We start from the raw sequence: 27728 nt of genomic DNA, 5'->3' as shown, positions 1-27728 counted from the left end.
ATAGATGATTGGATCTATTTGAAGGTTTCAACCATGAAAGGCGTAATGCGTTTTGGCAAGAAAGGGAAATTGATTCCTAGAAATGTTGGACCTTATAAGATATTGGGACGTGTTGGCAATGTGTCTTATGAGTTAGATTTGCCACTTGAGTTAGCTGTGGTTCACCCGATATTTCATGTGTCTATGTTAAGGAAGTTTGTGGGTGATCCAAACTCCGTTATGTCATTAAAGGATGTAAGTGTTGAGGAGAATTTGACTTATGAAAAAGCCCCGGTGGAAATCTTAGACCAGCAAGTTAAGATGTTAAGAAACAAAGAAGTTGTGTCCGTCAAAGTGTTATGGAGGAATCAACAAGTAGAAAGTGCTACTTGGGAAGCAGAGGCAGATATGATAAAATGATACACATACCTCTTTCCCTCTACTCAAGCCTAAAATAGTAAGTTGTTCTTATCTAAGATAAATCAAACTCTTACTTATTCAATTCCTCCCATATCATTCACATGCATACATGTTCATGAAAAAGTTAATTTTTAAAGTCATGATTTTATGTTAAGTTGAAGTTCTCATGTTCCATGCATTTTAAGATGTCATCATGTTCATGTTGGGTTGCTAGTCCTCTTTCCATATCCTTCCTATGATAAGTTAATCTCATTCGAGGACGAATGTTCCCAAGGGGGAGATATTGTTAGAACCCGCAATTCGAAAAGTTGAAACCAAGGAGAAATTCTCAAAATGTTGAACTAACCCATGTGAACGAGCAACTCTATAGCTCGCAGAGCTTTCTACGGGTCGTAAAGCTGAGTCGTAAAGCTACCCTTTGAGAAAAATAAGATGTTGACCTCAGGAGAAGCTCTACGAGTCATCGTCCTATTGACAGGTCGTAGAGACCCCTCGTAAACCAAAGTACAAAGACCTTGCTCAGAGATTCCTCAAGGCCAATTCTATCACTTGCCAGGATTGGTCGTAGAAGTTGTTATGGGTTGTAAGAATAACTCGGGACAAAAATTTAGAGATACTCCAATTGTAGGTTTTTGAAGCCTGTAGGACGAGCCCAAAGGACAGCCCATAGACTAGTTGATGGGTCATAAACACGACCCATTCCTAAACTTGAGAGACTCGATTTTGGCATTTTTCTTAGACCTGCAAGACGAGTCATTTAGATGACTCGTCATTACTTAGACGGCACGTAGAAGGTGATCCGTAGGGTCAAAATTCAAAGTTTAATGAAGGGCAATTGTGTCTTTTCCCAAGTTTGGTTCAATGAACAAAGAGACTTTTATGGCCAAATTCAAATTCTATAAATACTCAATTCTTCAAATTTTCCTCCTATTCAATTCATTCTCCCAAAATTTTCTAAGGCAACAACAACGTCTCTCAAGGTTTCTCTTCAAATTCAAGCTAGGGTTTTCAGATTTCTTCAAGGTTCTTCTTCAATTCTTAGTGAATTCAAGCAAGGTATGTGGGGATTGATTCATGGGTGCTTTCACCAATGAAGTCCCAAAGATTTCTCAAGTTTTCATTCCATTTTTAATTGATTAGGAACCCTAGATCTGATGAATTGCATTGGGATGATTAAATTCCATTTTTAGATGTTATCAATGATCACTATATGAATGCTCTCATATGAGTTGCATGATTTTATGTTGAATTATGGATGCTCATTCATAAAGTTATTCTCAAGCTATGATTATAAGTTAAAGATGATTTTTATGAGTTGATCATAAGTGAAATGATTTTCAATGAAAGTTTTATGAGTTAAAGGTGGGATTATGATTTTGAAAGATGAAGTTATTATGATGATCAAAGATGTTATTATAGTGTGATAAGTTAAATTCTCATACAAATATGTTTAAAGATAGTGATAAGGATAATTATCACCGAAGTTAATGAGCTATTCCTAATATGTTTTAAAGATAGATTGATAGGCAATTACTATCTTTTCCTATTATGTTATGATCATGTTTTTATGAGTTTCCATTGGGATATTGATAAGAACCAAGAGGACTTCTAGGTAGGGTTCCAATTAGTTACCCAAGGGAATGCTAGTAGCAAACTAAAGTCTCAAACTATGTTTCCCAAGTAAGTTTCCCTTATGGCCTATCTAGTGGATCTACATACATCACAGTTGAGTTGAGATGAGTTACTTATGGAGTATGCCCTGGAAAGGTAGTCTCCCCTGTCTCGATACAGGAGTCATTGGATTCCATGTAATAGCTCTCATGATCTTAGATGTCGGTTAAAGGCATTATCCCACACAAGTTGAATTAAGTTATAAGTTGAAAGTTGAAGTTGTATGATATGCATTGACCATGAGTTTCATATGTTTTAAAATGCTTTTCAGATTTACTCATGTTAATTATGGCATATTGATTACATTCTTTGACTTGTTCATGCATGCCTCACATACTTATTACATTCAAATGTACTAATGCATATTTTTTTGACTACATTGTCTCATAATGTAGGGATGGATGACACTCACGACCATCCTATTTGTGGCTAGAGATTATTTTAGATTTTTAAAGAGTTGGTGAGTCCTTATCTTCTCGAGGACAATGACCTTGTTTCTTGTTTCCATTACTTGATTTTCTTCTTATTGCTCGGGTGATCTAAGAGCTTGTTATAATATCCCATCAAAGACTATATTAGAGGCATGTTTAGACGGTTTATGATGTAGTCCAAATTAGACATCTTTTGCATTGTTATCCCTTAGACTCGTTCCCCTATGTTGAGTACTTCCGCTTATATTGTCATGTTTCTTTACCTTATGTATGCGATGTATACTAAGATGGATTATGGTTGGGGTCTCTCTCATCCCAATTTCCATGTCACGGCTTGGCCCTAGTTCAGGTTGTGACACTTCATCATCAGGCACTCATCACTCATATAGAACCAGACATCAACTTGTCATGACTACTAAAGTTGAGAAAAAAATGGAATTTATCAGAAGAGAAAGATGCAATAGGATGTTGGATATTTGAGCCATCAGCCAAAATAATATATAGAAGCAAGAATAAAATCCAAAGACCATAAGTGGAGTTGACGGAGGGTTACTGTCACTCACCGAGAAGGTACCCTAGGCGTCACCGGCATTTAGAAACTATTGATGGTCTCCAAGCAAACCGCTTAGTCCGATCACTCATTCAATCATTCAGCGGAAGATTCAATCCAATAATAAGGAGAGGGATAACCAATTAATACTCAAAGAAGGAATTTTAAATAAAAAAATTTAAAAGTTAATTCAATCATATAAATAATAGTTTTTATAAAAGAAGACTCAAAAGGGCCATCAACTTCAATCTACTCAGTCTATGTCTATGAAATCTCTATCAACTATCAAGAAGGTATCGACATAAACCCACAGCTACCTTAAAAGAAATACTCATATGTATTAAATGAAATAATTATGATTCCTCCAAAAGCAATGTGGTATCATCACTAACAGAAAGGAAATGGATCTTCAACGGAGCCCCTATTGATGATCTCTAGCACTTGTATCTGCAACATAAACCAATGCAGGCCAAATGGCTTTAGTACATAGAATGTATGAGCATGTAAAATAGCTTGAAGTAAATACAATCAAATAACTCAACTCAAGGGACTCAACTATAGAGGTAGCTCAAATCAACTCAAAATGATATACAAGTTTATAAAAAAGCAATGCTTTGAAAATAGACTCAGTAATATGCAACTCAGTAAAAATCATGACACTTACTATTAGAGAGTTTTTCTAACCGACAACCATCACTAATGAGCTAGTGATGATACAACGTTTTGTACTACCATTGCATCAACTCTCCAATACCTTGCCAGGGTAAGAGAAGATCAACCTCATTCGATCCACAATCAATCAAAGCCTTATATTAAGACTAGAGAGGCATAGCCTCTATCCAACGCTGGCTACGTAGTTTATGAAGTTTGAGTTTTTATTTGCTTTTACCCAAATCAGTGCTCAATACTACTCCCAAAAGACTCATTTTTCTCATATGCTTAATCGAATCATTATAGTCAAATCATCACATCTAGTCTCATTGGACTCTCATCAAGCTCAATCTCATCTCAATCATCAACTCTTTTATTTAAAACAAGCCTTCAAACTCGTTCATATCCCCTCAAAACTCTATCTCAAAATAATCATTTATACTCAAAATGCTCATATTCAAATAATAATAATTTTAAAGACTTGTCAGGCTCAACTCATACTCATTCAAGACATTCACAAATCACGCTTTTAGACTCAATAAATGCATAATGTATTTAAATGCCAAAACTAAATTAGGATTCATGTGAATGAAGACATGAACATATACCTCAAATACTCAACTCATAGACATCATCAATTCATATGCAATTATTATTAAGAACTACATAAAAATATAGATTACTCAAAAAATCAATTCATGAAAACTCGAAACTCAACCTTAACTCAACTCAATGAAGAAGTAGGGAATGAGGAAGAAATTAGTCCAACATTGTGATTAGCCTTACATACCTAAAAACCGGAGAACAATCGAACTCAAAGAATGAATGTTGAGTGCTTGAACCCTTGCCCTCTTTCTCCTGTCAAATCTCTTCTCTTAAATATTTAAGTGTTAATGAGAGGAAAAACCCATTTTTGTGCATAATAAGAGACTGATTGTTTTTCTCCCTAAACATGTAGGGTTTATTTGGGAAAAGGTTGGAAAAGACTGAGATGCCCCTCATTAAAATTGGGTAGGTAGTTTCACAAAAGGCCCATCACGGGCTGTATAGCTCTTCACAAACCATGAAAAGGCACTAAAAGAAAATTCCTGAGGGTCCACGTCCACAAAATACTTCCACGGCCTGTGAAGACTTTTATGGATCATGGAGCGTTCCATAAAGCTGAGGGAGACTTGGCTTAAGGGGAGGTTCACAGATAAACTCCACGACTCGTATTAACCATCACGATCTGTTGAGGGGTTCGTAGACCCTCTCTTGGTAATGTTTCCAACTTGGTCTCAAACTCTACGACTCCCTCACAGCTCGTGGTTCCCACCACGGTCCGTGAAGGGGCTTTTGAAAATCCTTGAACTGCAACTTTACCCTTTTTCTGATCTTTTTAGGGTTAGTTTAGGCTAGGAACTTTAAGGGTGTTACAATATCTCCCTCTTGGGATCATTCATCCTTAAATGATCAACAGGATCTCACTCAAGGAACGAATGTAAATCAAGAACTCAAACATTTAAGCAATCATTTACACGGACTCAAGAATACACAGCATATACTCAATCTCAAAATGAACATCAACTCAAACATAGAAAAAGGAATATTACCATCAACATCATCATTAGATGGCATGAATAGATAAGGGTATTTAGCTTTCATATACTCTTCAGCTTCTCATGTAGCCTCTTCAAGAAATTAATTTCGCCATAGAACCTTGACTGAAGTGACCTTGGTTCTAAATTTATGGACGTGACGATCAAGAATCTATAGAGGAACGTCCTCATAGGACAAGATATCTTTCACCCCAATATTTTCTATAGGAACAATGAGTGAAGGATCTCCTAAGCACTTCTTAAGCATGGAGATATGGCATATTGGATGAACGAAATCTAACTCTGGTGGAAGCTCTAACTCATAGGCAACATTGCCAATTCTCTTTATAATCTGGTAAAGACCAATGTAATGCAGACTCAAATTCCCTTTCTTCCCAAACCTCATAACTTCTTTCATGGGTGAAACTTTTAAATATACCCAATTATTTACCTCAAATTTCAAGTCTCTTCTCCTAACATCAATGTAGGACTTTTATCGACTTTGTATAGTCTTCAGCCTTTGCTGAATGATCTTTATCTTCTCCATAGCTTAATGAACTAAGTATGGCCCTATCAATGCAGCTTCACCAACCTCAAACCACCTAATTGGCAATTTACATCTTTTCCCATAAAGAGCCTCATATAGAGCCATCTAAAGGCTCGAATGGAAACTGTTGTTGTAAGAAAACTCAATGAGCAGCAAGTGGTCATCTTCATTTACTTTGAAATCGATAACACAAGATCTTAAAATGTCTTCAAAGGTCTGAATAGTATGCTCTGCCTGACCATCTTTCTGGGGGTGGAAAGTCGTACTAAGATTTACATTTGAACCCAAACCTTTCCGAAATGACTTCCAAAACTACGTAGTGAATTAGGTACCTCTATCTGAGATGATGGACAAGGTAAATCCGTGTAATATAACTATCTCTCGAATGTACAACCTTGCATAATCCTCTGCTGATTCTGTAGTCTTAACGGACAAGAAGTGGGCTAATTTGGTCATTCTATCCATAATCACACATATCGAGTCATGATGTCTGCAACATCGGGGTAAGCCTATAGTGAAATTCATATTAATCATATCCCATTTCCATTATGGAAACTCTATATTATGAGCTACACCACAAGGTCTTTGCTGCTCAACTTTGACTTGTTGGCAATTAGGGCACTTGGAAATGAACTCCATTATATCTCTCTTCATGTTATTCCACCAATAGACGTCTCTCAAGTCATAGTACATCTTTATAGATCTCATATGAATCAAATATCTGGAGGTATGAGCCTCTGCCATAATTCTGTTTCAAAGACCATCGATCCTCAAAACACATAATCCATCGGGATATCTCAACACCCCATCCCTCTTTGGGAAAAACCATCACTTTCTGCTTATGAGCATCTTCTTTCAATCGGAGGAGAATAGGATCTTGGTCTTTCTTTTCTATCACTTCCACCACTAATAAAGGATCAGGACTATTTTGAACTATGACACCATCCTCACTTAAGTCCACAAGGAAAAATCCCAAACGTGCAAGCCTATGCACTTCTTTAGCTAACTCTTTCTTTCATTCCTCAACATGAGCTGTGATTCCCATGGATAACCTCCTAGAGCATCAACAACAACATTAGTTTTACCTGGGTGGTAGAGAATGCTCATATCAAAGTCCTTGAGCAACTCAAGCCACCCCTTATGCCTCAAGTTTAGCTTTTTCTAACAAAACACATACTGCAAGCTCTTGTAATTAGTAAGCACATCAATATGCATACCACAGAGATAGTGAAGCCAAATCTTGAGAGCGAATACTATGAATGCCAACTCAAGGTCGTAAGTCGGATATTTCTTCTCATGAGTCTTAAGTTGTCTGGAAGCATATATAATAACCTTACCCTTCTGCATCAATACACAACCCAACCCAAATCTGGACGCATAACAATAGATAACGAAACCACCAATCCCCTTTAGTAGGGACAATATTGGAGTGGTAGTCAACCTCATTTTCAGCTCTTGAAAACTCTTCTCACAAGCATTGGACCATTGAAATTTAGCCTTCTTATGTCTCAGCTTAGTCAATGGTGATGATATAGATGAGAATACTTCTACGAACCTTCTGTAGTAACCAACCAAACCCAAGAAACTTCTTATGTCAATCTAGGATGTGGATTTGGGCCAGTTCTTTACCACCTTAATCTTTTATGAATTAACTCAAATATCTTAACCAGATATAACATGGCCTAAGAATGACACAGAAGCAAGACAAAATTTTCACTTTTAAAACTTAGCATTTAACTCCCAGCCTTTAGAGTCTAAAGAACAATTTTGAGATGGTTGGCATGCTCCTGCTCATTTCTGGAGTAGACCAAAATATCATCGATAAACACAATCACAAACATGTCCAAATACTGTTTAACTATTCGATTCATCAAATCCATACATGTTGCAAGGGCGTTAGTCAAACTAAAGGACATAACAAGAAACTCGAAGTGACCATATTGGGTTCGGAAGGCCATTTTTGGGATTTCACATTCTTTCATCTTCAATTGGTGATAGCCTGATATGAGATCTATCTTGGAGGAATAAGTGGTTGGTCAAACAAATCATATATTTTGGGAAGAGGATACTTATTATTAATGGTGACCTTCTTCTACTGATGATAGTCAATACATATTCTGAGAGAACCATCTTTCTTCCACACGAATAGGACATGAGTGCCCCAAGGTGAGACACTCGGCCTAATGAATCCCTTATCTAAGAGATCTTTCAACTTCTCTATCAACTCAATGGGAGCCATTTTGTATGGCGGAATAGAGATAGGCTATGTATCAAAAAAAATATCAATCCCAAAGTTGATCTCCCTATCAGGGACTCCGGGCAGATCATCAAGGAAGACTTTGGGAACTCATTAACAATAGGAACTTACTCAAGTGATGGAGTCTCCAAACTATCATCTCTAACTCAAACTATGTGGTAAATACACCCCTTGGAGATTAAATTTCTGGCCCTAAGGTATGAAATGAATCGACCCTTAGGCAAAGTTGGACTACCTTTCCATTTTAAGACAAGTTCATTCGGAAACTGAAACTTGACAACTCGAGTTCTACAATCGATAGTGGCATACAAGCATAAAGCCAGTCTATGACTAGAATGACATATCTCTGTGCTAGATGGACACAATATAATCTCTATAGACCCTCAGCTAGAATAGACTCACCAACAGGGGTAGAAAAACCAAAAGGCTCAAGAAGACACTTAGGAAAAATCTCAAACTTATTGGCCACATATAGGGTCACAAAAGACAAGGTGGCCCCTGGATCAAGCAATGCATAGACATCAAAGGAAAAGACTCAAATCATGCCAGTGACAATATCTGGCGAGTTCCAGATCCTGGAGACTAGCCATAGCATACAGACTATTTGAACCTCCGCCTATACCTGAAGTAGTACCCCTCTAATTACCTCAACCTGATGGTGCTGCGATAGAAAATTAGGCTCTGTCATCCTGCATCAAAGACTCTCTCTCAAAATGAACCATCTAACCATATTTATAGCAACCATTGGTGCCCTCTGTACACTCTTTCAAATGGAGTTTACTACATTTGCCACAAGGTGGTTTCCCTTTCAAACCTTGAGCCACACTTTCTTGGGATTGGGAACCCTGAGCTTTGAAATTTTGGTGACTATGCAATATATGTACATACATGTAGTTGGGCACAGGTGCACTTGTTGATGATGGAGCATAGCCAGAAGACTGTTTCTAGAAGAAGGACCTATTGTCCTTACTTTGTTTTTGATCATTCTCATGCCCAACTGATTTGGCCTTCTTGCTTAGATTCTCTTCTCGATCTTCCTTCTTATCACCGTCCACCTATTGTTCATACACTATTAGCCTAGAAATATCCATGTTCGAAATCAATAATGATGTTTTGCACTCCTTCTTGACGTGCTTGCCCAATCCAGAAACAAACTTTCTCATCTTAGCTCTCACATTTGGAACTATCTCCAGAGCATATCTAAATAGCTGAATGAAGTTAAGGTTGTACTCTTTCACTATCATCCCCTCTTTCTTTAGATTCACAAACTGTTCAACTTTAGCTTCCCTCAATTCTCTGGAAAAAGAAGTAATCAAGGAATGCACCCTCAAACTCATCCCAAATAGCCAACTCAGCATCTTCCCCATGAACATCCTCCCATTGGTTGTACCAAACATTCGCCACGTCCTTGAATTGATAGGAAACCAACTCAACCCCCTCAACCTCAGTAGCATGCATCACTTTTAAAATCTTCCATAGCTCATCAAAGAAGTTTTGGGGGTCCTTCTCAACCTTAAATCCCGTGAAGACTGGTGGGTTCATCCTCAAGAAATTCCTAATTCTCACAGAAGCTTATGTCTCTTGAGAGCTAGAGATAGGAGTTGGTGAACTCCAACTACCACTCTAGACAGCTACCAACTGAGTGAGAATGGCAATAGCTCCTCTGAAGTAGGAGCAGGCTGAGTAGTAGGAATTTAGGGCACCTCAGTAGACTGTGTAGGTCATCCCCTCATTCTCACCCCTGACTGTAAGGGTATATGGAACTATGGAATGATGGTACTAGTCGTGTTCCTCTAACTGGCAGTATATTTTGGAGGCATTATCTGCAAATGCATAAATGCACGAATTAGGAAGGAAATTTTATAGAGTTAAACTCTATTGCACGAACACAGAATGTGAAGAAGTGAAACAATTCCCAATATCCTGTAGCCTTCTAATTATAAGTGTGGTGTACGACATACCCATAAGTAAGACTCTACTAGACACGACTTCATAGACGCCCTAGGACTCTTGAACTATGTGCTCTGATCCAAGTTTGTCATGCCCGAGAGGGTACCTTAGTGGTGGCCAACACTCAAAAACCATTGCTGGTCCCCAAGTGAACCACTTAGTATGATCATTCATTCAATCATTCAACAAAAGACTCAATCTAATAATAAAGAGATGTTCAAGCGGACTGGCAATCGATACTTAGGGAAGGAATAGTTTTAAATAAACAATTTTAAAAGTTAACTCAGTCTTATAAATAATAGGTTTTGCAAAAATAGACTTAAAAGGGACATCAACTCCAATCTACTCAGTCTATATCTATGAAGCCCCTATCAACTATCAAGAAAGTGTCAAGACAAGCCCACGGCTACAATAAAAAAAACTACTCATAAGCAACGAATGAAATAATTATGATTCCTCCGAAAGCAATGAGGTTTCACCACTATCAGGAAGGAAATGGATCTTCACGGGAGCGCTTGTTGATGATCTCTAGCACCTGTATCTGCATCATAATATGATGCAGGCCAAATGGTGTTAGTACATGGAATGTACAAGTATGTAAAATAGCTAAAATGAAATACGATCAGATAACTCTACTCAAAGGACTCAACTCTGGAGGTAGCTCAAATTAACTCAAGATGATATGCAAGTTTATAAATAAAAAATACTTTGAAAATAGACTCAGTAATATGAAACTCAGTAAAAATCATGACACTTACTATCAGGGAGTTTTTCTAACCTACAACCATCACTTATGAGCTAGTGATGATACAACGCTTTACACTGTTGTTGTCGCAGCTGTCCAATACCTTGTCAGGGTAAGGGACGATCAACCTCATTGGATCCACAATCAATCAAAGTCCTCTTTTTAGGACCAGAGAGGCATAGCCTCTATCCTACACTAGCTATGTAGTTTATGGAGTTTGAGTTGTTATTGATCTTATAAAAATCATCAATACTACTCCCAAAATACTCAATATGCTCATATGCTTAATCAAATCATTATAGTCAAATCATATCATCTAGTCTCATTGGACTCTCATCAAGCTCAATATAATCTCAATCATCAACTCTTTCATTTAAAGCATGCTTTCAAACTCATTCATATCTCCTCAAAACTCTATCTCAAAACTATCATTTATACTCAAAATTCTCATGTTCAAATAATAATAATTTTAAAGACTTCTCAGACTTAACTCATTCTCATACAAGACATTCCCAAATCACGCTTTTAGACTCAATCAATGCATAAAGTATTTAAATGCCAAAACTCAATTAGGATTCATGTGAATGAAGACATGAACGTATACCTGAAATACTCAATTCATTGATATCATCAATTCATAAGCAATTATATATTAAGAACTAGATAGAATTATAGATTACTCAAAAACTCAATTCATGAAAACTCGAAACTCAAACTCAACTCGACTCAATGAAGATGTAGGGCACGAGAAAGAACTCATTCCAACATTATGATTAGATTTACATACCTGGAAATCGGAGAACAATCAAACGCAAAGAATGAAAGTGGAGCGCTTGAACCCTAGCCCTCTTTCTCCTCTCCAATCTCTTCTCTCAAACGTTGAAGTGTTAATGAGAAGAAAAACAACTTTTTGGGTATGATAAGAGCCTAATTTTTTTGATCCGTAAACGTGTAGGGTTCAGTTGAGAAAAGGTGGAAAAAGACCGAGATGCCCCTCATTAAAACTGAGCGGGGCAGTTTCACGAGAGGCCTTTCATTGGTCGTATGGATCTTCATGGACCGTGAAGGCATCCATGAAAAGGCACTGAAAGAAAATTCTTGAGGACCCAGGTCCACGGAACATTTCCACGTCCCGTAGAGACTTTCATGGCTCGTGGAGGGTTCCATGAAGGTGAGGGAGACTTGGCTCAGGGGGATGTTCACAGATGAACTCCGCGACTCGTAGTAACCACCACTGTTCGTGGAGGGGTCTGTAAACCTTCCCTTGGGAAATTTTCCAACTTGGCCTCAACTCCACGACTCCTTTCACGGCTCGTGGAGCCTACCACGGTCCGTGAAAGGGCTTGTGAAAAGCCCTGATCTGCAACTTTACCCTTTTTCTGATCTTTTTAGAGTTAATTTAGACTAGAAACTTCAGGGGTGTTACAGTTACAAGAATTTAGGGGGAGAGTGTGCAAAATCCTTAAGATCAAATTGAGCAACTCGTCAGAAGCTTTTCTTAGCAAAGTTCTTAGGAATAAAGCAAAGCACGTGTTCAGTGGAAAAATACAAGCGTTCTAGAGAAGTATAGAAAGAAAGCAGAGAAGAATCAAGTTTTGATCATAAAAATTCAAGGTCATTGTGTTTTTTTGTTTTATTAGTTTGGGAGGAGATTTTGACAGATCCCCTAGGTAATGCTAGATTAATTAGATCCAGAGCATCTTATCGTATCTTGACTAGGAGCATCTTATCGTATCTTGACTAGGAGCATCTTTATGATTTTACACTTTCATGAGAGGGGTCATAGTTTACCTTTGGCTATCCATTAAGGTAGGAGGCACATTGATTACATGATTGGACCACCTCGCAAACGTATGTATTTATTTACAACAATATATCTTGTAGAGTTTGTACTTATGGTATTCATGATGGTACTTATGGTAAGCTCACTCTTTTTCTAGTGTTGTGTACAGAGACAACTAGTGACCCTTCGTCTCCTAGAAAGCAAGAGCAAAGTTGATGGTACTAGTTAGAGCCCGTATTGGTTCAAGCGGATGAAGAGTCTTTGTCATCTATTATTGTGTCTTTTAAACTTTTAATGTAGTGTTATTAGTCAATTTTGAATACTTTGGTTATCTTTAAGACTTGCAAGTTATGTGTTGGACTTTCTAACTATATTTTGGTGATCTAGTTTTATTTTGTTACAGTCGGATAGATAATTATGGTTTTGATTTGTTAACAAGTGCTTGTTGTCTTGTATGATTTTGCGGAGACAAGAAATTTCAGACAATCCTAGAAACGTTTAAATCGTTATGCTAGTCTAACATCATTTTGTAGCTGTAAAAAGGACAGATCAATCAATGCCCTTCATGAGGGCAGCAGAATATTGGAGACAAACAAAATCCCCTGAAAAGAAAAGGATGGTGATAACATTATCCGCTAAACCAAAATTTGAAGTTTAAAACTTGAAGACTCATTTGAATGAAGAACTTTTAATGCTATCAGGACATGCATCTGTATTACAAAAAGGGATGAAGTTGAAATCAACAGTAGGAATTCAACTACTGTAATGGCTGTTTCTTGCTGTAAACAATTGTTACAGTAATGAGTAATTGACCATCTCCTGTCTATCTTCTTGTGCTTCAACTCCATGAACAAGAGTGAGATCTCTCTTCTGCAAAATTTGTGTCAAGCATGCGATTTGCCTTTATAACAAAAGTCGCAATTTCGTTTACCTGCTGCAAGCAGTTGTCTCAAGGAAGTCTTAGGATGGCTCATAAAGACCCAACATATGCCCATCCACACACCTCAAGGCAGCAACCTACGAGAACCATATATAGTATGTGATAGGTCAGCTTTTGCGGACATAAATGATGGGGGCAAACTAATGCTCATTGCGCCACAAAATTCTGAATCAATATGTAAATAACGAGCATAAACCAGTAATAGATTGCCGGTCAACAACTATAAGCAAACCACATAGATATGAACCAATCCACATAGTAACAATTACAGCTTTATAGCATGGGAAAGAAAATTTTGACCTTTTAATTATAATGATTTAGAGAAGCACATCGAAATTCACATTTTATGCTAGTTCACAGCAGAATTTGCTATCTCTTTCTCAGCTAAAAAGGAAAAAGAAAAAAAACGAACGTCTAATTGGTGAAACAGAAATCACAGCTAGCAACTAGAGTAAATACTTCCGATTAATCAATAACGATATAAGTACAATAACAATGATACTAATGCTTTAAAGCAACAAAAAAGTAGAAGAGCAACCTTAGGAAATTTTGGTTACCTTTCCATGGATTTCATATTTGATGGGGCCATCCAACTCAGCCCCTAAAGCCAATAGCTTGGTCACCGAGTTGTTTATATCACCAACTGTAAAGGATAGGAGGGATGAGTATCCCTTCTGCACAACAATGTCGCTGTAAAACTATAGTTAGCAGCTAACCGGTTGTATGATGTTCAATAATAAAAAAAGGAATCATAAACAGAAAAAAGTGACCAATTGATACGAAATAATTTTACTCAGTAAGCAACAACAACAACAACGACCCAGTGAAATCCCACAATATGGGGTCTGGGGAGGGTATAGTGTACGCAGACCTGACTCTTACCAAGGTACCAAGGTAGGACGGCTGTTTCCGAGAGACCCTCGGCTCAGTAAAATCAATTTTACTCAGTAAGCGAAGACAGAAAATTGTCATAGTTAATAAGTGAGTTTGAGCTGCAGACTAAAACTTGAAGTAATAACTGACAACATTGTGAACGCTACTGCATAAAGTTTTGACAAAAGAACAAAAAGGAAAAAGGATCATAGGGTCATCACACACATTCTCGACTCCTGAGAACTAATTAAGAGAGATGATTGGGAGGAGCAATGGTTAAAAATGCAGCAGAATACAGTAAGCAAAGGATATTAAACTAGGCTATCATATATCCGAATGCAAACTAAACAAACTAAGCTTAAGGCATATCCAGGACTGTGAAGGTGATGCGGTAAGAGCTGAGATTTATCATAACTTGACCTTATCTTGACAAGTACAAACTCTATCAAACGGTGAATCATCCTTATATGCACTGACCTGGCCTTTGTACATATACTAGATGGTTCATCTCAGTGGCATTTGTACATATACTAAATGGTTCATAGTTGCACTAGAAGGGATCGAATATTCTAACACTTCAGCGTGTATGGATGTGGTTAAAACTTAGATCTACCTAGACTTTCTGAACACTCATTACAGCTTAAGAATCTGATTCAAGATGTGTCTTCTATCTGGTAGCCCACAAATATCCAGCACAGTATCAGCTGTTCCCAAAGGAGCTTGAGTGAGCTGCTTTGCATCATTCTCTACGAGGCCTGTAAACTAATTATCCTGTCAGAGTTGCCCAATGTGTAATTCCTCAATAGAACACCAGCATAATGTCAGATTGGTAATATGATGGTATACGATACTCCGTAAGGAGCTTCAATGAGTAGCTGTTGACATCATTAAAAAAATGATTGGAACCCAAACTTGACATAATTTACAATGCCTAGTCCAAAATTTGATTTTATTATTCCTTCTCACAGACAACAAATTTCCTGCCAGAATTGTTACTTCATATGTCATTCCAGTTAATATATATGCCTGATACTTGTCATGGAATGAATCTCCTGATGGTAGATTCACTGTCAAAAAAAGGTCATCTATTTCCCTCCAGTAATAGTGCTTTAAACTCTTCTGGCCTTGGAAAGAATCTGGAAAAGTGCAGTCCCCTCCAAGGTCATCTGCTTCACTTGGTAGGCAACAAAAGAAGCTGTCTAACATAGTGCAATCTGCGAAAAAAAGGTCCAACAATCTGCTTGCTCACTCTGCAAATGTCAGTTAGAAGACTCCAACCATCTTCCTCCATTGCTCATTCACCTCCCAATTATGAGAACTTTTCTTCAACGTCCTAGGCCTTACATGGACAATGCCCTATTCTACCTTGGATTTTTTGTCATGCTAGCACAAAAAAGGTCCAGGAAATACGTCAATCAGGTAATGGAACGCGATTCCAGCAGTTATCTAGTGGACAATATGGAAGGGAAGGAACACTAGAATCTTTGAGAACAAAAAAGAATCTGTGTCCATAGTTAAATTCAGATGTATTTCTTTACTCTCTTTTTGGTAAAATATGGCTCCATTTAACGGTGTACGAGCCATGTTAGATTTTTTGAGCACATAACAAAACCTGTAGTGTTATTGTTCTGTACATTCTCCTCAGCACTTACTTGATATTGTTTGTCTATATATTCATCTTTTACCCAAAAAAAAAAACAGAAAAAAAAGAGTATAGCACATGTAACTCAGTATGATGTTAAAAAAAAGATTTTCTAATCCAATTAACTATAACTAAAGAAATACTTCTTTCTTAAAGATAATTACCAATGATCTAAAAAGGGATGCTGCTAGCAAAACTATTGCACATTAGGATTAGGTAGTAAAGTGCAAATTCGAATCCAAACAATTAATGTAACTTCCTTAAGCACCCTACTACATATAAAAAATATTATGACCGGAGCAAGTTCTCAAAGCCACCAAGTATGAATTGTATTATAAAAATTAGTATAAGCATGCTCAACTGCCCAACTCCCAATACCAAAATGAGAATCTCGATACACCTTGATCCCCAATCAAATATTTATGGCATAAGCGGATTGTTAAAGGCTTAAAGCAGCTCAAACCATTTTGAGCTGAGTATTCAAAATAAAATTAGCTAGGGAAAAAACACATATAAAACCTTACATCCTGAAAAGATGACAATATCAATTCTAGAAAATCACCCACTGTAAGTAACACAATTGAAATGATTGGGAGCTGCTAGAGTTCTCATATGGCTTTTCCTGTTATATCACCTGTCAGGCAGCCACCCACAGAAATACTCCTGATGCCCCAAGATGTTTGGCTCTTTTTTTTATGAGAAAGTAATTTTGTGTTAAAGATGTTCCAAGGAGGTACTATAGTAGTACAAGGAAGTTTCGTTCCATATATAGGTTGAAGGAGTACATAACCTCAGACAAAGAAACAAAGTCAGTAATTATTTTCTTCTTACACCACAAGAAGGACTCTTAAGACATGCTCTTTCTTCCCACTAAAGCATCTACTATTTCTCTCAAGCCAACTACTCCAAAATAAGCATATAAGAACTGTTCCTCAAAACTGCCTTCAACCCTTAGGATGTGTTCAATATGAGTGAAAAAGGCTTTCATGGAAACTATTTTCTTCGAAAAAGATTTCAAGAAAAATAAGTAAGTTTCTTACTTATTTATTGGAATTATGTACGTAAGCAAAAATATTATCCTAAAAGCATTTGTATATAATCTAGGCAAATACTATGAGAGATGAGGTGGTGGGGATGGGGGCTAGGGGGCTAGGGGGTGGGATAAAGATGAAGTGTGTTGGAGGTGGGAAGGACACAATTAATTTAGATGCCACGGGTGGAACTCACTTTCCCTAGTTCCTCCAGGGAAGTCATTAACATGTCTTCCTAAAGAAAATATTTTCCAAAAATTTTGACCAATCCAACATGAAAAAATTAGAAAGCATTTTCCTCAATACCGAACATACCCTAAACAATGAACTGTCCATTCCAACTGCTTCCTAATATTCAAACTAAGTGAGCTTTGATCAAAAAATTTAAAATGTATATTTTCACCATTTTGATATGACGGGAATGGGGATTATAGTTGTGGAAAACCACTCTTTCAATCTAAGACACTAAACTACCCAATGACAGAACCCAAAATGTTGATCAACAATCAACTTCTTGTAAAGAGAAGAACAGTAAAAGATCCTAACTTTTAAACATAAACACAACCTAAAATGACAAATTCAACACATTGTTTTGAACAATAACATTTTGGATGGGTATTCATGCACAATTGGCAAGGGAAAGAAACACAAAAATCCTGAAATTATTGGGAAAAGAGAAAGCACTAAATTTCAAATATAAGCACACTAAACTACCTAAACCCAGAATCCAAACTGTGAAATTAACACATTTTCATCCAGAATCAGCTGTTTAGATGATAATTCAGGAAATTTGGCAAGAGAGAGAAGTACGTTGATGAATGCATAAGAGCAAGTTTGAGGGGCCCAGATTGGAGCTCAGCCCATCTCTGAGTACAGACGTTAATGGTGAAATCCAAGCCCTCTGAGAAGAATCTTGCTGCTTTTGGGACGTCCTTGTGTAGCTGTAGTACCCATCTGAATGATGCCGCCATTTTCACCCCCAAAGACAGACAAAACACATTTTTTCTACAGAAAATTGAGCCTCAGGTAACAAAAGTTTTCAATTGGTGACAACTTTCGCTAGTCAAAGTTAAATCTCTTACTAAATAGAAATTAAGTTACGTAAAACTAAATATTTTATTAATTAGGAATTAAGTTAAGTAGGAGTAAAATATACTTTTTTGAAATTTTAATAAAATACAAAAATAACTTATATGTCCCCATTTCAAATTTATTTTCTCTTTCTTTTTCTTAGAAATTTAAATTCTCCTTCTATTCTTCTTTGAAAGAAAACTAAGAAAATTTCTCAACTTCTTTTTTGTCTCTTCTTCTTCGCCATTTTTTTCTTCTTCTTTGTACTCGCGTTGTCTTCCTCCTCTTCATTCTCATCATGTTGCTTCTCTCATTGTTAGGGTTACAACACTCTTAAAAGGTAAAGTTCTTTTTTTTTCATAGTAAGAATTTTAATTTTTCTTGTGAAAATGATAATTGAGCTTAAAGAAGACGAAAAAGTATATAGATTTTACAAATTTTGTTGTTGCATGTCCTCATAAATATGTTTTTGGGTTGTTTTTATTGTGATGTGTTTTTAAATATATTGTTGTTCTTTGATTTTGATCGTTATACTCTTAGTGAGAAAATATGTTGCTTTTGAAGTTGTTTTACTCTTTGAAAGAAAAAATATATTCTTGTAATTGATGTTGGATTGATGTTGGTGGTTTGTTCCTCAGATCTGATGAACCAACCTCCAACATCAATCCACCATCAATTACAAGGACATATTTTTTTCTCTCAAAGAGTAAAACAACTTAAATAACAACATATTTTCGCACAAGGAGTACATTAACAAAAATCAAAGAACAATAATATATTTAAAAACATATCACAATAAAAACAACCCAAGAACATATTTACGAGGGCATGGAACAACAAAACTTAAAAATCTATATACTTTTTCATCTTTTTTAACCTAAATCATCATTTTCATTAGAAAAATTGAAACCCTAACTATGAGAGAAAGAAAAAGATCTTTATCTTTGAAGAGTGTTGAAATTCTAACAATGAGAGAAGCAAGATGACGAGAACAAAGAGGTGGCAAAGACATGAGTACAAAGAAGAAGAGAAAAATGGATAAGAAGAAGAAACGAAGAAGAAGTTGAGAAATTTTCTCAATTTTTTTTCGAAGAAGAAGAGACGCAGAAGAGGAATTTAAATTTCTAAGAAGAAGAAAGCGAGTCTAATTCTGATTGAATTGCCTTTTTCCATTCTGGCCAATCACATCTACGTCAACATTCTTCGACGGATTTAGACTCAAGACTTTCACTATCTTTCATGAGGTTAAGTACAATATTATATGCAAAAATATTATTCACTATAATTTTAGATCTATCTAAATTTATCTCATCACCGGTAGAATTTATTGAAAGTTTTTCATTCACTTGAGTCTCGAGTTCATTGATTTCTTCAAAAATATCAGGATTACTCAAATCTTGACCTTCTTCAGGAGGTTCTTTTGTAGTATCATCTTTATATTCCTCACACTTCTCTTTCTAGGATTTTTATCCTTTGAACCTAATGGTCTACCACGCTTCAGGCGTGTTTGGGATTCAGAATCTATAATACTAGTAGATGGTCCTTATGGGACATCAATCAGGACAGGCACATTCACTGCAGTGATATGTGACTTAGTTATCCATTTCAAATCAGTAAATATATCTGGCATTTGATTTGCTATGTTCTGTAAGTGAATGATATTCTGGACCTCCTGCTCACATGTGCAGGTACGCGGATCAAAATGAGATAGTGATGAAACTTTTCACGCAATTTCTCTTTCGGGTTCCTTTTTCTCTCCCCCTAATTGTGAAAAAGTTGCTTTATCAAACCGACAATCTGTAAATCAAGCAGTAAATGAATCTTCTGTCAACGGTTCAAGGTAGCGAATTGTGGAGGGTGAATCAAACCCAACATATATGCCCAATCTTCGTTGAGGGGCCATCTTTGTATGTTATGGTGGTGCTACATGAACGTATACCGTACAACCAAAAATTCGTAGATGGGCTATATTTGGCTCATGACCAAATACTAATTGCGAAGGAGAGTATTTATTATAATTTGTTGGTCTAAGACGTACAAGTGTTGTTGCATATAAAATAGCATGACCCCAAATAGTAATCGACAATTTTATTTTCATTAGTAGAGGTCTTGCTATCAATTATAGACTCTTAATAAATGATTCTGCAAGGTCATTTTGAGTATGAGAACAACAGGATGTTCAATTTTTATCCCAATTGATAAGTAATAATCATCAAAAGCTTGGGATGTAAATTCTCCAACATTATCAAGGCGAATTGCCTTAATTAGATAATATGGGAATTGCGCCCTTAATCTTATTATTTGTGCTAATAACTTCAAAAACTCTAGGTTGCGAGATGATAAGAGACACACATGAGACCATCTGGATGATGCATCTATTAAGACCATAAAATATCGAAATAATCCACTAAGTGGATGAATAGGTCCACATATATCCCCATGTATACGCTCTAAAAAATCAGGAGATTCGATGTCAATATTTAGGGTTGATGGTTTGGCAATTAATTTGTTTTGATAATAAGCAGCACATAAAAATTCATCATTCGTAAGAATCTTCAGATTCTTTAACGGATGACGAGTTGGATTTTTAAAAATTTATCTCATCATTATTGATCCAGAATGACCCATTCGATCATGCCATAGCACAAATGTATTTAGATCAGTAAACTTATGATTTACGATAAAATATGCTTCAATGACACTAATTTTTGCATAATATAGGCCAGACGACAAAGTTGGTAATTTTTCCAAAATATATTTCTGGCCTGAGACACTCTTGGTTATACCAAGGTATTCAATATTCATTTCATTTAGTGTCTTAACATGATATCCATTTCTGCGGATATCTTTAAAACTTAACAAGTTTCTTGGAGATTTAGAAGAGAATAATGCATTTTTTATAACAATCTTTGTCTACTTAGGCAGAAATATAATAGCTCTTCCGGAGCCTTCAATCATTTTTGGATTACCAGAAATTGTAGTAATATTTATTTTTCTTCTAAATAAGTTGAAAAAATATTTTTCGTCTTTAAAAATGGCATGAGTTATTCCACCATCAATTACACAAATATCCTCGTGATTGATCATTGATCCAAATAAAATTTGAGGAATATCCATATTTTTCTTCAAAAAGAAATAAAGTAAACATTATAATTAAAACATGGATCATTATATAAATTGTATTTATTTACATAAATTAAAAAAATATAAACATATTACTTAGTACAGGCAAATAAAAAGGAAATTATTTAAATATTATTAGGCTTATCAATATTCATATTTTCTTCTGAAAAATTAAAGAAATCAGTTGCATCCAGATGCATAGGCTCAATATTATCTCCAGAGATAAAGTTTATCTCTAGATTATTTTCTGCTCTCTTCAAGAATGTCTGATATAGCTGAATTAGAGTTTTGATGACCGGTAGGTCCATGACCAGTGCCCCATACCTCCACATCTATGACATATACTTTCTGAATTTTTCTTTGGTATAACTTTTGGATTTTCACTCTTGTTTTTAAATTACTGATTATTTCTCAGTGTCCGCCGAGTATCATGATTATAATTTTTTCTTCGACCACGACCATGACCACGACTAGGCCATGATCTCACTCTCGTTGGTTATAGTTTGTCTGATTCACTTTAGGGAGTGACAAAGAACCAACGGGCCGACTATCATAATTTTTCATTAACAGTTCGTTGTGGCGTTCGGCAATAAGAAGGTGAGAAAGTAATTCAGAATATTTTTTAAAATTCTTTTCGCGATATTGTTGTTGCAGAAGCATATTCGCCGGTGGAAATGTGGAGTATATTTTTTCAAATTTGTCTTGCTCAGTGATTTCTTCTCCGCATAAATTTAATTGTGCTATAATTCTAAACAAGACAGAATTATATTTAATTATATTTTTAAAATCCATTAATCTCAAATTGAGTCAATCATGATGTGCTTGTGGAAGGATGACCAACTTTAGGTGGTTATATCTTTCTTTTCGATTCTTCCACAGTTTAAGAGGGTCTTTTAATGTGAGTTACTATAAGACAAAAAGGAAACAATTCCAACAAAAGAGGAGAAATCTCAAAAAGAAGGAGTGAAAAGAGAAAAAGCTCCAAAAATAAAGACTAAAAAGATGTCGAAATCTAAGAAGGAGATAACAAAGAGGATCGGATGCCAAAAGGCATAATCTTCATCAAAAACACAAATTCATTGTGACGCTCAAGGAGAGATTAAGTCATTTTTATTCTAAATAAATATCCTACCCGTCCCTAAGCCTACATTACAAGCCAATAAACAAGCCCTACATGATCTCATTCTAAATATTCTCACATTAGTAGAGACTTACATGCAGGCCAAGCATATGGTATCACAGTTGCATGCGTTGAACTTTCTTGAGAGTGTGAGTGCACTTTGCAAAATGTCCTCAAATCAAACACTTAAAATATGTGTGAAATAGGACTTTGTTTATTGTGAGGGCACTTGAAACATGATGATTGGTATAATTCTAAACTTTTGTTTGAAACAGGATGAAAAAATTTTGTTGACACTTAAGTATGTTTGAGGTACTACTTGAAGCTATAGGAATTACCTCGAAGTCAATCTCAATTATGAGAAAGGAAATTATATTTCTATACAATCGTAACTGTTGGTACCAATTGTAGTCAAAATTTGACTATCTCTTTACATTCTTTAAAAAAAATTGCATTTGTCCTTTGAAATTGGATGGTTTGCTCTAAATAATGTGAATTGGGCTAATCTCATCGGTGTGAGATGCCTATTTTACTTCATTGGATCATCCATATCAAACGGATGGCATATCTCATGATTTTAAGCTGTAAATATTGCAAGTAATACAGTTTTTCATATCATTATGCTCATATTGCACATATTCTACTAATTATTTTGTCTCAGATTTTGCAGTACTCATCATCCACAGGATTGGAACTACATTTAACCTGATTCCTGCACCAACAGGATATGTAGGCGCCACAATGGCTCGATCATGTTCCCCATAAGATTTTCATTTCTTCCTTACAATAAAAACTAGGACAGAATTTTTGAGAAGATCTCAAAAATTTACAAGAAGATACTATCTCCAGCAAATCAAGATTGGAGATCATGTTAATATATGAAACTGGGACAAAACTTTTGAGAAGATCTCAAAAATTCCACAAGAATATCAAAATCCTTTTTCAGCAGCTCGAATTTGTCAAGAATCTAACTGGGACAGAATTTTGGAGGAAGATCTCAAAAATTCTATTAAGAATTATCAGAAGTTCGGAGTGAACTTCAAATGATCTCCAACATTGCTAGAATGGAGCGAACACAAATTCAAGATGAGATCCATCGAGGCCTCATATAAACTTCCATCAAAGACATGAGTCCCAACAAACACAAATTGTTCAAAAAAATAGAAAATGATAATATGTCAAATCATCCAAGAGGATGAAAATTGTATTTTCATTTGCCAAGAGGGCCATTTTATTGCATTTGTATTTGCCAAGAGGGCCATTGCATTTTCATTTGCCAAGAGGGCCATTGCATTTTTATTTGCCAAGAGGGCCATTGCATTTTCATTTGCCAAGAGGGCCATTGCATTTTCATTTGCCAAGAGGGCCATTGCATATTTATTTTCCAAGAGGCCATTGCATATTCATTTGCCAAGAGGACCATTGCATTTTCATTTGCCAAGAGGGCCATTGCATAGTTATTTGCCAAGAGTGTCATTGCATATTCATTTGCCAAGAGGACCATTGCATATTTATTTGCCAAGAGAGCCATTGCATTTTCATTTGCCAAAAGGGCTATTGCATATTTATTTGCCAAGAGGGCTATTGCATATTTATTTGCCAAGAGGGTCATTGCATTTTCATTTGCCAAGAGGGTCATTTCATTTTCATGGCATTACCAAGAGGGTCATGCATCATTCAAATCATCCAAGAGTATAACATTGCATATTATTACCGAGAAGGCCATTGTATATCGATCTCATCAAATAGAAACATCAGTATTTTCCAGTGTTATAAATGTCTGAAGGGCACATGTAAGGCGCATCAAATATTAGAGAATATTTGAAGTGCAACTTGCCAATGGATCATTGTCCTACCGAAGGAGCAACATATATCCTACCGATGGATCACTTTTATTCGTCCTACCAGTGGACATGCATCATATCCTGTCGATGGATCAGCTTTATTTGTCTTATCGATGGACACACATTTACATCTTATCAATGGATCTTTATTCGTCCTACCGATGGACAGACAGTTATTTTGCTAAAATATCCTACCGACAGATCATATTTATTCGTCCTACAATGGACATGCATCATATCATGTCGGTGGATTAACTTCATTCGTCCTATCAATGGACACACATATTTACATCCTATCAATGGATCTTTATTCGTTCTACCGATGGAAAGACAGTTATTTTGCCAAAATATCCTACTGGCGAATCACCTTTATTCGTGCTACCAATGGACTGCATCATATCCTGTCGATGGATCAGCTTCATTCGTCCTATAGATGGATACACATTTACATCCTATCAATGGATCTTCATTTGTCCTACCGATGGACAGAGAGTTATTTTGTCAAAATATCCTATCGGTGGATCACCTTTATTCGTCCTACCAATGGACATACATCATATCCTGCCGATGCATTATATCCTATCGGTGGATCATCTTCATTCGTCCTATCGATGGACACACACATTTACATCCTATCATGAATCTTCATTCGTTCTACCGATGGACAAACAATTATTTTGCTAAAATATCCTATTAATGGATCACATTTCGTCCTATAATAGACACACATCATATCCTATCGGTGGATCATCTTCATTCATCCTATCGATGGACACACACATTTATATCCTACCAATGGATCTTCATTCGTCCTACCGATGGACATACAGTTATTTTGCCGAGTATCCTATTAATGGATCACCCTCCTACCGATAGAGCAGCATTATCCTACTAATGGATAAATGGAGATTTTTCACATGCAAAGAGGATGAAGGAAAGTGCGAACAACATCAACGAGGATGCAGCACCACAACGTGGAATCTTTTCTTAGCAGCGAACTGGGACACAGTTCGAAGAGGAATATCAAACTCATAGGACATGAGCTGAGGAACGACTTCTACCACAGCAAATCACATTCCTATCGAAAGGTGTGTGGTTATTTCAGAGTCAACCATAATTTCAAAATCCGTACAACCCCTTTTTAGAAAGATGAAGATGGAGTCAGTCAAAATAGGATTTGTCAATTTTGTTTGTTCAGGATCTCTTTTATCGATTCTTCCAAAGAAAGGGACAGTTGTTGACACCCAATTTTGACCTTCCACAACGTAAATTAGCTATCGAGTTTCTTTGAATTTCAAACATTTTTGAAATAATTAGCTTTTATAAAACAAAGATATTTTCATGTTATTCTTAACTATTTTTTTTATTTATAAATTTTAGTATAATATATACATTTCTATATAACTGTATCTTTGATTACTATTTATGTAGTTATTCAAAAATTATCTCAAAAAGATTTCATTTATAACTAAATACAATGCTAGTTAGGTTAGTTTAATTATAGTTTGCATTTTTGAAAATTTTAGTATTTTCTAAAAAAAAAAAATCTCCAATCTCCACATCGAAAATTGTATGAAAATTTGAAGTTTTTGGAGCCTATATAAAGACTCATATTCTTATTAAGAAGAGAGAAGAAGTGGGAGATTTTTTAGCCACCTGAAAGTTAAAACTTTTCTTAACTTGGCTAGGATTTTGGACTTTTTTCTCTAGTCTAAAAGTTGTAAAAATTTTTAGCTTTCAATCTATATTTTTCTTCAAAAAAAATAGGAGATTGAAGTCGAAATTTAGGCTAAGAACAGTGTTCTTATAACGTCGAATCCACGAAGGTTCGAGTCTAAATTTTTAATTTTCTTTTTTTTATTGGAGTTCCATCAAGCTCTTGGGTGGTGGTGAAGTTTTCTTCCGCTCATCGTCTTCAGTCTTGCTGCCCGGAAAGAGGTAAAGTCTTTTCTTAGCTTTATTTTATTAAATTATTTCATGTTTTATATTTAGTTGATTTGTAGTCTTATTTTTTTTAGTTAGCATGTATTACGAATAATTAGATTAATGATGGAAATTTTTTATAGTTAGCATGTGTTAGAATGAATTAGCTATCATGTGTTAGGATTTTAATTAAAGATCTTAGTTTTGTTCATTATTTTTCCAAATAGTTTTCTTTGACAATATAGATTTTTTATGTTTTTAATTTCTTATTTTAACATGATTTAGCTAACAAAAATATGCTTAAAGTTATTATTCAACTAGAATTTTCATCGCCTAATTGATTTAATTCTTTCTTTAAAATTTGAGTTAGTATAGTGTATATATTAAATTCATGTTCTTTAGTTACTTGAATATATTTCTTCTTTCATTTCCTTTCTCCACATATATGCATGTTGTTAGTCACTTCTAGGATGCTCATCAATTTGATAACTTAAAATATTATTATATATTCTTTGGTCTAGCTTAAAATAAGTAAATACTTATGTAATTTTATTTTGGTGCATGTGATATCAATTCGAGTCCATCTTTGGACCCCATCGTTGCACATCGTTGAGTTTTGAGTCTCCCATCATCTTATTTGAATTGCTGGAAAGTTGATAAATGAAAAAAAAGGTAATATTCATGATTTATGTAGAAAATAGTGTCGTATACAGTGATATACAGTATCTATATAGTCTGATATGCAAGAAAACAATATTGTATACACTGATATACAATATATGTACATTCTGATATACAATATATATACATTCCGATATACGGTGTGTATACAGCTGCGATATACAGTAAAATTGTGGGTTAGGCGTACAGAAACTAAGTGTCGGATAATATTATCATGTGTTGTTTATTATTTATTTATATTAATTCGAGTTGTAATAATATATTCACTTATGTTGTTTATGCTTGCTTAGATATTAATTTTAATTTATTTTAACTTAATTAGATTCCCCTAAAGATAAATCAATTCATGTTAATTTATTCTTTAGATGATTTTCTACCTTTACTTAGGCATATGGTAAACTTTACTTTTTTTTATACATGTATATTATTTTCAATGTTTAAGTTTGATCATTTTTTTCCAAAAAAATATTTTAAAGTCTTCGTTTGCTTTTAAATTAATATTTTTAAAAGTTAGTCAAATAATTTTCAAATCGTCGGATAACCGCGCGTTAGCGGCTACTTTGAATGCTTAACCCCTTCTCAAAGTGGAAATAAGAACATCGTACATTTTTCTCTGAATTTTTAAGACTTAAATCTATTAGGGTCTTTTAAATTAAGTTTTCTTAATTTCTTTAAAAAATTAAGTGGCAACTCCTCTTTTTTCTAAAATTGATTTTCTCTCTATAAAGTTAAAATTAATTTTAAACCATTGTTTTTCGACATAACACTTATACTTGATTTTAGTGGTGATGTTTTACAATTACATAGTAAATTATTCATAACAGATGATAAATTGAGTAATTGCACGAGTAGTCAACCTTGATTGAGTAATTTGATTGTTAATTAGTTATATCAATCATATTAAATGATTAATAAAGTA

General features: G+C 35.4%; 1 protein-coding gene across 1 annotated transcript; it reads right to left on the bottom strand.

Moving 5' to 3' along the window:
- Positions 1-13207: 13207 nt before the first annotated feature.
- Positions 13208-18112, bottom strand: LOC129904530 (uncharacterized). The gene is made up of 3 exons (XM_055980089.1): positions 17858-18112; positions 14059-14191; positions 13208-13578 (listed from the first exon to the last, which is right to left on the bottom strand). Exons 1-3 carry the CDS (start codon positions 18016-18018, stop codon positions 13522-13524), a joined length of 351 nt encoding a protein of 116 aa, XP_055836064.1. The 5' UTR covers positions 18019-18112; the 3' UTR covers positions 13208-13521.
- Positions 18113-27728: the final 9616 nt, after the last annotated feature.

This window comes from Solanum dulcamara, chromosome 9 (assembly GCF_947179165.1).
Source record: "Solanum dulcamara chromosome 9, daSolDulc1.2, whole genome shotgun sequence".
In the NCBI taxonomy this organism is placed as follows: Eukaryota; Viridiplantae; Streptophyta; class Magnoliopsida; order Solanales; family Solanaceae; genus Solanum; species Solanum dulcamara.
This window is presented reverse-complemented; position numbering and strand designations above follow the sequence as displayed.